The 13,622-nt window shown below is 34.8% G+C and overlaps 2 protein-coding genes across 2 annotated transcripts in view; one reads left to right on the forward strand and one right to left on the reverse strand.

Moving 5' to 3' along the window:
* LOC112459313 (tubulin polyglutamylase TTLL5) overlaps positions 1-8,064 on the forward strand; it is a 69,214-nt gene extending 61,150 nt beyond the window's left edge. The window contains exons 10-11 of the mRNA XM_025023349.1: positions 415-609; positions 7,557-8,064. Coding sequence (XP_024879117.1) covers positions 415-609; positions 7,557-7,596 — 235 coding nt within the window. The 3' untranslated portion in view covers positions 7,597-8,064. The remainder of the gene's footprint in view (positions 1-414; positions 610-7,556) is intronic.
* LOC112459314 overlaps positions 8,060-13,622 on the reverse strand; it is a 13,431-nt gene continuing 7,868 nt past the window's right edge. The window contains exon 2 of the mRNA XM_025023350.1: positions 8,060-8,067. Within this exon, the coding sequence (XP_024879118.1) occupies positions 8,060-8,067 (8 nt within the window). The remainder of the gene's footprint in view (positions 8,068-13,622) is intronic.

The raw sequence follows: 13,622 nt of genomic DNA on the forward strand, positions 1-13,622 counted from the left end.
CGCAATAATGCCTGTAGGCAATCGCTCTGTAGGCAATTTGAAATGTGTGCTATCGGGATTGTGTGCAATGGGTGTGTGCAAACGAACCTGTAGGCAATCGTTTTGTAGGCAAACGGGACCCTCCCGTTTACGGTAGGTGACAGCTTAAAAATGTTTTTTTTTTAATTTTTTCGATTTTTGTCTTGAAATCAACACTCGCGCGATGTGTTTTTGTGCATATTTTAATTGTGTATAAACTTTTTCAACTTCTGTGCAGTCTACTCAAAGTTGGAGCCCTCCCTGCAATTGTCGGTAATTTGGATTAGTTAATTTATGATCCCTTTAAGATGCAGAATAGAATGCGGAAAAATTATGCGAACCAGGAATTTAATTTGATTTAATAGTAAATTAAAATGTGATATGATTACGTTACAGTGAACAGGACCTCGATGATATACTGATTCTGCAAACACGTCTTTATAAGTGCGCTCACAGTTTCTTAGGAAGAAGTGGTTTCGCTGGCAATTTGCGTGGTGCTAATCTTCTTGGATCTTTACCGCATATTACATCGCGAGTATATTCCAATGCCGCCACAGCAGAACAGTGCAGATGTAATAATTCAATCAATAGGTAATCTAATTATTATATTTAAAAAAATTTATTATTCGCGGAAAACACGAGAGAGAGGGGGAGAGAAAAACAAAAAAGTTATACATATAATTATGATCCCTATAGTCTGTTAGAATCATATCTGTTTTCTCTTTCTCTCTTGAAAATTGTTGAATTAAGTGTTACATGAGGCTATTTTAATACAAAGTGGGAACTACTTTTATGCCCTGATATCGTAATGAATCTTTCTTATATGTAGTATCAAAAGCATAGTTTCAAATATAAATATTTTGGATACGCTCTAAGGCACTTTAATATTTACAAATACAAATTAATATTACATTCGTATTATAATAGTCTTCAAGATAGCGAGATAAATTTGAAATAGCTGACTATATCATTACTCAAGCAATAACAATTAACTGGCGTGACAAATCAATATGGACTGGAGATAAATTAAATATTAATCAGTTATATTACAAGCATAGTGAAGGAAAAAATTGTTTTGCTCTGAACGAGCCAATTCTTTAATGTAAAAGCTGATTTGTTACTTGTTTGAGAAGAAATACAATTGCTTATGTTAAGATTCCATCGTCATCAAATTTTTGTTCGTGATTAAGAATAGATTGTTAATTATTATAGCTATATAAAGTACTTAAAATTTGATGGTAAGCTAAATTCCAAAGAACAGGCACGCATTAAAGTCCCTAATTCGCATTTATTGTCAGATAATATAATTATTATGTTAGAGGTAAAAAGAGAGTGTTTGGTACAAGCTCGCGCACGAGCCTGGCCTCGTGATTTAGATGAGAAAGGAACAAATGTAACGAATCTTTGATGAGAGAGAAAAATTGTGTATCATGATTTATTTGAATAAAAGAAACTTTTAAATAGCAGAAATATTAAATGAATACCAACATTTGTTGCAAGGGTAAGGAAAACTGCCACAAAACCTTACCAGTATTTGTACAATAAAACATATAAATGTTCTGGGTTATAAGAAACATAAATCATATCATATATAATAAGATGAATAAAAGAATTAATATGAACGGATCCATTCCTTGATATTCGTAACGTTTCTATTTTTTAATAATTATATATGTGAAAATTGATCCTGTATTGGAATTCAACAATTCTGTGAAAGTGAGACGTATCTTGGTTTATCTAATTAAATTTCTATCTCATTAAATTAAACTCATAAAGCAGCGACAGTTTTAATCTCGATCAAGAAAAGGAAATCGTTTCAATGTGAACATACAACGCACAATATATATGAAGAAACACAGCAAAATTAGTTTAAAGTAATTAAAGCAATAAAAAATGCGTGGAATCAGTGTGTCAATTTAATTGCTCTTAAATAGATATATTTATAAAATAATGTTCTTTAATTCGATAGAATTAATTGCACTATTAACGAGCTAGACAATAAAGAAACGTTAGAAATTGTAAGTTCAACAATCAGTAAGAGATGTAGAATTAATAATCCTGGATTGACACACTAATTCTCGTTTCGAGAATTCCAATATCGCTTGCAATAATTTGTATGAAAACATATATAATAGGTTTTGAAAAGGAATGAACGCACTCAAGATTATATATATAAAACACATAAACAAAAGATTGTTACTCGAATCGTAAGAAATAATTAATGACACGAATAGATAGTAGAAGAAACGCTTAATATAATCAGACTTTGAGGAACACGAATTAATGTTATTATTATAGACAGGTATTCAGACATTAATACCAATTCACAGAATACTCGTGGTTAAATAATATCTCAATAGAATGTATCGAAACGCAAATGAAAGTGAATGTATATTATCGCAATGCACGGTAGTCGGATTTAATTGTAAATCGACGTTTGTATGAAAGTACTTAAATGTTATTTACTACACAATATCTGAAAGTAATGGTTTATCACACTGTTTCATACGCACGCAAGTTAAAGAATTACTTACAAGAAGAAATGCTTTGATCAAACTAGAATCAATACGATATAATTATAGAAATATTTCCTTAGAATAACTCTAATTTGTCAATTGTTCACTCTGTTAAACATACGAAAGAATAGAATATTTCAAGAGATTTTATCAACATAAAACTCGAGCTAATATTAATCGATTATCGCAATCGGTGATAACGACGCAAGTATGCATATACGTTACATGTAATTGAATACAAAAGATCTGATGATCACGCTTTCTCGAACGCAAGTAAAAGAATAAGAAATATTTTACAGTTTGTTATAATCAGGAACTGATTTCAATCAACGAATTGAACAAGTATATAAAAGTTAACTGAGCTCATTGATATAATTGACTCGAAATAAATTGTGCACAATCCTGTAATAAGAGAGGATGTTTTCCTCTCAACTCGCGAAACTTATTATATCTCCTCAATCAAACAAGGATAACCCTAAGAGAATTAAGGATCCTTTGATCAGGATCCTCTTTGTAACGTTAGATGAAATACTAACGTCTCTACTCAAGTAAGAGAAATTCGGTTACCTTGTATTCGAAACTCTTAGCATATAATTCAACGAGAATATTCCTGAATGTTCTCAAAGAAGAAACTATAAGCAGAGTTGGTCCTCAATTCCTCGATGGCGTTTCATCTCCTGCTTGAAAGTCCTACTCGTACGTTCTCAAAGAGGCTTCCTTCCTGGTGTCCGGAAACGTAGCTTGAATATTCCAACAGGGCTCGTATCTTTGCTACGACGACCGTCGCTCTCTCGAATTTGTCGCATACACGATAAACCGATATATTGTTTGTTTTACATTAAGAAACAGATCTCGATATTTCCGCGACTCGAATCTAAAGCTCACTACGAAAAGAATGACGCAATTTAATACGTTATTAGAACAGATTACAACAGATGTGTACTGAACGAGGTCTAGAAGACGAATGCTCATTGCTCGCTCGCCCGGGCTGCGCGCCCCTTCCAACATGCTCAAGCACGCGCGGTAGTACTACGCCTCTACGCCTGGGACGCAACGCGGCCGGCGCCTATTGCGCGCATTCACACCGGCTTTCTCAGAACGCGCGGTCTGACCTATCATATTTCAAAGGCCGCAGATGGCCGTATTGACACAATCTCTCTCTCTCTCTCTTTTTCTCAACTTCAAACAGAGAGAGTCTAATAAACTTTTTTTGCACTACGTATTGATATATATTTATTTATTTTTGCATACCACCGCACGTGTTCGATAGTGTAGTCAGATTCCTAAACTCTCTTCTTTACTGCCTTTATTATTAAATATAATCAATGCATATCCTACATTTCCAGCGAAAATGAACTTTATGACAGTTGATCAAGATTTACAGCTATCTGTTAATCCGTGAATAAGAATACAAGTTATAAACAAGGCGGCAGTGTGGTCTAGTGGTAGAGCGCCAGACTCGTAATCTGAAGAACCAGGTTCGAGTCTACTAGAGCCATGTAAACATGGAATGTTTTTTCCGAAAGCTGGGCCCTCCGTGCAAGATAGGCTCTTGTGCGGAGCAAATTGGGCTCCGTCTTTCGGAAAGAGACGTTAAGCCGTTGGTCCAAAGGGTTAAGTGAGAGGAGAAGGGTAGGGTAATTATGCATAAAAAGACCCCACCTGTCGATGATCTTGACCTTGATATATGTTGTCAAGGTCACCCTCTTGAGTGACCTTCAGAAGTTTTTAGCCGGCGGTCGTTATTCGTTAAAAAGTTATTAACAAAAAAAGTTTGGAAAATATAGCATCGTGGTAATTATGCATATTAATACCCCACCTGCCAATGACCTTGACCTTGACATATGTTGTCAAGGTCACCCTCCTGAGTGACCTTCATAGGTTTTTAGTCGGCGGTCGTTATTCGTTAAAAAGTTATTAACAAAAAAAGTTTGGCGACCTCACCGATTTCAATGACCTTGATATATGTTGTCAAGGTCATGACCCCAAGTGACCTTCAGAATTTTTTACAAGACGGTCGTTATTCGTTAAAAAGTTATTAACAAAAAAAGTTTGGCCACCTCACCGATTTCAATGACCTTGATATATGTTGTCAATGTTGGTTAACTTAATTGTTACTCTTATTGTCTGCGTCTCTTTCTTACCAAGTATACATATTGTTGTAATCTAAAATTACAACGGGTAATTATTAAATTATTTATAATAAAATTATAAAATAGCCTTTCGAAAGACTTCGAGGAAATTGCCTTTCGAAAGACTCCTCAATTTACGCAGACGCGGACGCGGAAGTTCATCAAGCTTCCGCGTCAATCGAACTATTGCGATATGCATAAGAATGTGCGACAACGCATTTCGACACAATATTGCGAGATGCATAGGAATGTGCGACAACGCATTTCGACAATCGCGGAACCGCGGGAGTACAGCGAGATTGCGAATGCGCTCGGTCACTGACCGAGCCTCATTCGGGGGACCGTCGAACCCGGCGCAAAAGTGCCGACAGGGCATAACTCAAAGCAATATAAGGGACCGTCGAAGAAGCCGCGACGGAGAGTAATACACCGGAGACTCTACCCGTGACCGTTCCCGTAAGTCGTGTCGCGAAGTTCTACATTATAACAAAGCGCGTGCAAGATATAATAATTGTGAAAGGCAACTACAAGTGTAAGTTAGTGAGTGTAACAGGAGCGCTGAAATAAAGCTCCAATATAAAGTAAAACGAAGTGAAGTTCATTTAACGACGCCTACACCTTGTTCCACCTGCGAACCCGACCGCTTCCTAGTCTGCCCGCCTGTGCCTACCGAGTCCCAACTCGTAAGGTCAAGAGATCCCGAAAATAATAAACGTTTTGCCGTAAGCCGTCACCAATCGGCAACGCGGCATAACAATATTATATCTACTTTTCAGTTTTTGGTTAATGAGGTCGCCATTTTTTGACAATCAGCGTGAAGTTAGCTATTAGCAGTCCATACTTGTATAATAGGTACGTCAAAAGATACTTATATAGTCAAAGCGCAGCGCGGCGCTCACGAGAGCACTGATGTTTATACTGAACGAGGGCAATGGAGATTAAAAGTTATCTATAATTATCTTTATTTATAAAAGTATTGATCAAATATATAAAGTTATATTTTTAATAACATGAATAAAAAATATTTTATATATAAATTATATTTGTAAACAGTAAATTTACGAATTTGAGTATACTTGCATCTAATTTATACAGGGCAAAATTAATTATCTTATTTCCGCAACTTGTAAATTTTGAACCAGTGCTGCAGTGAACAAAAACGTGGTTTCTAAATTGCTACTATTCAGCTTTACATAATGAGATTTGGAGTACCGTATCTTATAAGTAACTGCTTAGATTAGGCTTGTATTTTTTCATCTGCATTTCTCATCATTGTGATCGAAGTTCAAATTGATATTGCAATGTGTCTTAGCATCATACCGTTCAAAAAGACAATTTATATCAGTAATCCAACTCTTCTACAAATTTCTGTATTTTCACCTATGTTATCAGAATTTGTAATAGAAATAAAATGATTAATTTTGGAATACCCTATATAAGAAACAGTATTGCTATTGCGTTATGTTTCTAAAAAAAATATTATCTTAAAAATACGAGTATCTTGTAAAATAGATAATCCATCTTCACTTATTTTGCGATTACGATTTTGACAATTTTGATATTTTTATAATAAAAGAGAAAAGTTCCGAATTCGTGACAAATTGTGTGTCAATATATACAGCCTTACCTATATTGCCTGGCCTCAAAGTTACACGAGAGAAACATACTCATTTTATTGAAATAAACATATATAGCGTTCGGAAAATATCTGAGAATGCAAAATAAGTGGAAATAATATATAATTAAGTGAGAGGTGTATCTTAAAGATAAATAAAATAAAACTGGGCTTGTTTTTTAATAGAAAAATCTCAATAAGGATAACCAGATCAGTGTAATGCAGTAAACGTAGATGCCACTTATATCTTGATTGAAAAGAATAATAGAATAAATGTTTTGTTTTGTTCGCATATTTACAATATGCTATATTATCATGTGGATATTACCGGCTTCTATTGGCGACAAGAAGATTCGGATGGTGTCCCCGGCAGATCCTAACAGCAAATGTATATTCTGAAAATATTCGGAGGATATCGTGAAGCATAAAATATTATAAGTATATTAAGTACATCCTTAGTATATTTTATAGATATACAGGATATTATTGCTGTTAGGGGAACTACTGTAAGTCAGACACTGTATTCCGTTGTGCTAGTAAACCACTTGCGACATGAAGGCAAAACACGAGAAAAAGAGGCGTATCATTACACATTGTTGTATCCCGCAGTGCAATGATTATTTGGGACAAAATATTTCGTTCCACAAGTGTCTGACTTACAGTAGTTCCGCGGGGGGCGCCACCGAAACTTCTCGCCAATATATTAACCTGCTTATCCTTATTATATTTATCTTAGAGGCGGAAATTTCACAACGGATTGGTATATGTCATCAGAAACGATATTCCATCCACAGGATTCCATCGATACTTATATTCACAATTATGTACGAGGATTACGGTTCCAAAGGAATATTTATATTTGTACGGGATACATTAAACTGTTTTTTAAACCAATATGTGTAATGCGAATTTAGAACTATTTTTTATTTTACACGTTATATCTCAAATACACATTACATGCGCAGCTTCAATTTTATCCATGCCCTGTGATACGCGACGCCGTTTGATGGCTTACTAAATAAATAACTTTCCCTGCAAGAAATAAATGTATTAAAATAAATTACCCAAAAATTGATTTCTCTGTCTCCAAAATTAAATGTCGATTCTACGAAACTAAAAGGTGTTTCAAATTATATCCCCTTTTCTTTTTTTTTCTTTAGAATTATTTTATTATTCCGTCACTTTCAATTAATTCTTAGTGTAATGATTGTGTTTGGTTTTTCAACTGGACGTTGAATAAACTTTATTCTAAAGGATCTATTTCTTTAATTACAGATTGTGCCTCAAGAGGGTTAAAAGAAATAGATACAAATAGACTGGACAAAAACATCGAGCGTTCTTCTCCGTATGCTTTGCTATATCTCTAATATCTGATGGTTTTATCGAATGTCTTAGCTGATCGGAAATGGAGTAGTGGATGTAGCGAAGCCTATAGGTAGGAATGCTCGGTGCACTCTAATTGTGACAGTGAGTACAAATGCACTGTGCATTAATGCACCCTGTATGTACACTGATTGTGAACCAGCGTATTTACGCGTTATGATTTTGTGCAACAATTAGACATAAGATTTCAGGCTAAACTTAAGACGTCCTAAACTTACTTAAAACGACGTCAGACAAGTTTGTGTTCCAAGCAGAAAATTACATAAACAAATTGCTTCACTCGTGAGCAGTTGCGTTTTTCGTGTTTCTTCCTCATTGTCTCTTTAAATTCACGCCAGCACGCCATATGCGTTGGACTTTTCGGGCCCCATTCTAACGAAGGGATAAAGGCTGCCTTAAACATCTGCAAAAAGAAAATATATTGCACAAAAACATTCGAATATTTAAACAGAAATTGAATTCAGAAGATAGACCCTCATCCTCTTTCCCTCCTCCATAATTCAAAATCCTCAGTATCCTTCTTTTGTTTTCATTTTATCTTTTATTTACTGAGAGGAAAAACTTAAATTACAATATATAGTCAATCGTTAATAGATAATATTCAGTACAGATATATTAGGTGTGTAAATTAATTCGGTGCCTTATTATAACTCCATTTTATGATTATGTACTTTCTCGCCCCTTTGTAACTGTTTGCAAATGTGGATTTCTTACATTTGCAAAATATCATACGCCGTGACAAAACAGACAATAAAACTTCATAAAACAGTAATGAACATGATAACGTGCGAAAAGCAGCATTTGTGGCACTGCATATTTTTTCACATTTCAATTAAAAAAGAATACTGCTGAAGCCGCAGAAATAATTTGTTCTGCTCTGGGTGAAGGTAATATGGGTAATGCAATCTATATGTGCAAAAAATGGTATCAGAGTTTTCGGAACTAGGTCATTTTACAGTACGACAATATATATGTTCGGCCGTACTACAAAGACGACAAAGGATGTCACACACATCTAGATTTTAGACTGGAAAATTCTCCCTTATATGCTCCGAATTATTCATTACACTTAGCCCTATCAGATTACCATTTGTTTCGGTCGCTCCAGCATTACCTAATACATATTTTTCAAGACAGTGGAAGAAGTCGGAAAAAGTCTTGAAGACTTTATCGATTCAAAATCGCTAATTGTAAGCTAATTCCACGAGAGTATTTAACTGCCCGATAAATGGGAAAAAGTCTTTTGAGAAAAAAATAATGGAGACTATTTTAAACATTATACTTGTAATTGATTTCTTGTGAATAACTTTCAAATTTTGTAAAAAAAGATGCCAAATTAATTATACACCTAATATTTAGCGAACACGATTACCTCGGATGGTCCCAAATTTCTTTTTGATAATATCACGTGTAGATCATCCAGAATGGAATTTGAAGTGCACCAAAAGTGAATAATATCCAACCGGCAACTGTAATATTTTAATATTATAATATATGCAATATTAATATACAGGGTGATTCAAGACCTCTGCGACAAACTCTGAGGAACAATAGATCTCGCAGAGAGGACTTTTTTCTATAAAGCAACCTATGTTCTCTGACGCGTCGTTTAGGAACTATGCGACTGGGCAGACAGGTCTTAGGTGATATTTATTACAATTATGAGATAAATTTATTATTTACTTATTGTTTCAAGTACATTTGCAGACAGTTTACAGAAGGCGTTCAAAGTGTCTACCTTAAACCTGATTGCATTCTGCGCTACAATTAGCCTCAACATGACCTCAAATGTCGAAAGAGTCCGACAATGTTACGATGGTGTTATGAATGCAATCAGGCTCAAGGTACACTTTGAACGCCTTCTAAACTGTCTGCAAGTGTATTTGCAACAATAAATGAATAATTTATCTCATAATTGTGATAAATGTCACCTGAGACCTGTCTACGCGGTCATGTAGCTCCTAAACGACGTGTCAGACAACACAAGTTGCTTCACAGAAAATGGTCCTCTTTGCGAGATTTATCGTTCCTCAGAGTTTTGTCGCAGAGATCCTGAATCATGCTGTATAATATTAATGCACATTAGTACTATGAAAATGGATTAGCTTTAAAAAAAGTTTAACATGAATAAATGAATTAATGCGAGCCAGCAAACAAAAATATTCGCGACAATGAAAATATCAGTTAATGTTATACCTTTATTAACTTTGAGATCGCATTTGTGCCCAGTTAACAATAGCTGTATTCTGATTAAAGAGAATCCGATTGTAAAGACTGTAACACTCTATTATATTTATAATGTTATTGATATCGCATCATCATCACAGAAATATAAGCGCTTGCCGGATCGTAATTAGTTTGTGTGTATACTTTTGCTTTTTTTAAATTGCAATATTTTTATTTAAATATATCTAGTTTTTATTCACTTTCACAGCGAAAATCTTATCCTAGTGTTTAACTCCGTCTTAAAATGAAGCTATATCTGTACCTCATGAATCATAGGAGCATTCTATATATCGGATTCAAAAATTCAGTCTCAAAATTTGATTCTACTTCAGAGAAAAATTTTTACTGATTTGTACGGGAAATGGTAAAACAAAGAAAGCCTGAGAGTAGGACGAAACAGTTTGTCGTCGTTTTCGATAATTATTTACAATATAGGGCCTTTTCCGAATTTTGATATTTTCTTGCGGCTCTCTTGGTAAAAACTTTTGAGTCTGACATCAGTTATAATCAATAGGGGGAGCCCGAAAAATATGTACACCATACCTATTTTTTAATAATCTATTTTTTTTAAGTATTGTTCAATTTTCCACGCAAACGTTTAATTTTCTTTGGTATTTATGCCTAAAAGGGGCCTCCTCTCCGATTTGGTTTATTTTTAAATATGTTGTTGGGGGAGTCTTTTCGAATCATTTCATATATATATATATAAAGGTCGGACTCAAATAGCTTCGGAGATATATGCACACACATACACACACGCGCGCGCGCGCGGGGGGTGCAAGGGGGACCTTCGGCCCCTCCTCCCGCACCCGCCTCCGGTAGGCACCGACCTCGCTTTAAAACTTAAAATATATGCTAAAGGCTGCGGTTCGATTCCCGCTCACAGCGTTGTATAAAAAGCGATGCTTTCAACGCTGTGAGTGTGAATCGGACCGCAGCCTTAGCATGTACTTTAAGTTGTAAAGCGAGGTCCACGCTACCTACCGCGGGAGGGGAGGCAGAAGGCCTCCCCTTGCACCTTTCCGCGTGTGTGTATTCCAGTATGTCGGAAAAAAATAGGTATAAAAATAGGTTAAAAAAATTGGTAAAAAAATTGGTAGGGTACATATTTTTCGGGCTCCCCCGATTGATTATCACTGTCGGAGTCACAACAAAGGTTTTTACCAAGAGAGCCGCAAGAAAATTTCAAAATTCAGAAAAAGCCCTATATTGTAAATAATTACCTCGTTTTCAAAACGGATTGCTCCTCGCCTCCGATTAATGCGTTCTATTCATATAATAGATGCTGATCGCTGTTCCTTTTACCTGCATGAGTAATGAGTGTTCAACTGGTGCGATCCGGATGTCACCAGTGTAATCGACGGTCAGTCCTTTTACTTGTTCCATGACCTCCGAGCGCTGATCGATAGCGCTCTGTTTCAGTCGGTTGCCAACCGCCGATCCGATACTTTTTTCTTTTAATTTACTTTAAGCCGGAAGTTCAATTATTTGGAAATCTACGTACAGTACTGATTAGAAGTATTGCGTCACTTATGGAAAGGAAAATCGTTACTTTAATGAAGAAAGATGTACATAAATGTTATAAAATTTTATTTTAGTACTGTTATTTTATAGTTTGAAAGAAATATTTTGAGAAAAAGAACAAAGATCTTAATGATTTAATTGACGTTGTATAATTACACGTAGTAAATTTTGATCCTCAGATCTCATCAATAGTCGTTTCCGAAGGATTTTGGCGTCCAAAAACCGAATCCGTTGCCCGAATTGCACTAGCTATCACGTCAAATTTCAGAGATATCCGCCGTACCTAAAAGTAAAAAGATTTTCGGTTTTTAGGTTGAAATAACTATAAAATGATACGTGTTAGGCCAATTTTCTCGATGAATTCGAATTCTGCAGGAAAAAATCTATAGAAACCATACATTATATCTTGAAAATTGATAAAAAAAATACTATATTTATCTCCAGGACGCTTTAACTTGTGCACGAGTTGCGACCCCGCTAGGTAGAAGCGTCATGGAAGTAGATAGTTTTTTTTTTTTATCAATTTTCAAGGTATAAACGCATGACTTCTATAGCTTTTCTTTTGCAGAATTCAAATCCGTTGAGAAAATGGGCCTAACACGTATCGTTTTATAGTTATTTTAATCTGAAGAAACCGAAAAATGGCTTTTTACTCTTTTTAGGCACTTTTAGGTACAGATATCTCCTGACGTGATAGAGCAATTCGGGCAACGGATTCGATTTCAGCACGTCAAAATTCTTCGAAAACGACTATTGAGATTTGAGGATAAAAAAAAGTCGAAATTCGTCGGCCTGTATTATCTTGATGATAATAATAACGCAATTAAATTATTAAGATCTTATATAGTTTTTTCTCACAATATTCCTATCAAAACATAAAATAACAGTACTAAAATAAAATGTATGTCTTTCTTCATTAAAGTAACGACTTTGTTTTTCATAAGCGATGCAATACTTCTAACCGGTACTGTATTACGTATAGTATACTAATTTTTATCTTTGTCACTGATTTTTACTCTAAGCTTTTTGTTCTCTATTTTATTTTTTTGCTTTCTTTGTTACCATTTCTCGTATGTTTTGATAAAATTTGCTCATACACACACATACACATATAGTCTTTCTATACACTATGTAAATATTCAATAAGTAAAAATGAAAAAAGTGTCTTATTTGAATTTTAATCTGTCTAATTTTGTTTAATTCTTATAAATACAGGCATTTAATACATATTTTTCTCGATAAATAAAAAAAAAATATATATATATATATATATATATATATATCCTATATATATATATATACTGGATTTTTTTTCCTCGTATTTAGATAGAACGAGCCAAACTGAGTCGAAAAGTCTTGTACCATTTTGCAATTTTCTCAATAGTTTATGAGTTATTAATAATTAAAAATCGCCGTATTGGCCCGGCCCATCGCCAAATCCAAGCGCGCCGTGAGATACGACCGCCCCGCGGTCCGCGCGCGGGCAGTTGTTTACAACAAGCGGCGGCGATCACGCACGAGCGGCGCGTAACGCCGGGCCCCCGTTCTAAGCGATGATAGTAAAATTTTCTAACGACATAGAAAATTTTTTTGTGCGCACGTATGTACATACGTGTGTACATGCATACACAAGAAAATATCAATTCTACTGCTTAAAAAAGCGATTACTCAATTTACTTTTTTCTTTTAATAAGTAACGGTTGTCTTTAAGAAAGAATATTTTCTTGATAATAGTTATAAAATGTACAAATTTTAGAAAGAGTCTTTATCATGTACTCGAAAGAAGAATTTATACTCCTTCAAGAAGCATAATAAAATTCTATCAAAGAAAGTTAAAAAAAATAAATAACGTAATATGAGGAACCTCGAGATTAAAATAGGAGAAGTCAAAACTATGAGGGTCAGACGCAGATCACAGTGCGTAATATCAGAAATAACTGATTTATTCGTCATTTTGATACATTACATCGATCCGTACGTTTCGGTTCAGTTTTGAGCCATCTTCAGCGGTAGTTACAGAAATTGAGTTACACGTTCTCCGTACCATATGGCGAATTTACTGATTCAAAGTATTAGAAACATAGGCCAATAGATCCATATCCGCAAATTTGTTCAATTAATGTCGAGATATTAAAAAGATTCTTTAGGAAACTCACCATTCGGTCTGAAAAACGTGGAATACAGAGCCATGTACATAATGAATACTCT

This window comes from Temnothorax curvispinosus, unplaced genomic scaffold (assembly GCF_003070985.1).
Source record: "Temnothorax curvispinosus isolate PA1 unplaced genomic scaffold, ASM307098v1 QBEX01009716.1, whole genome shotgun sequence".
Classification (NCBI taxonomy): Eukaryota; Metazoa; Arthropoda; class Insecta; order Hymenoptera; family Formicidae; genus Temnothorax; species Temnothorax curvispinosus.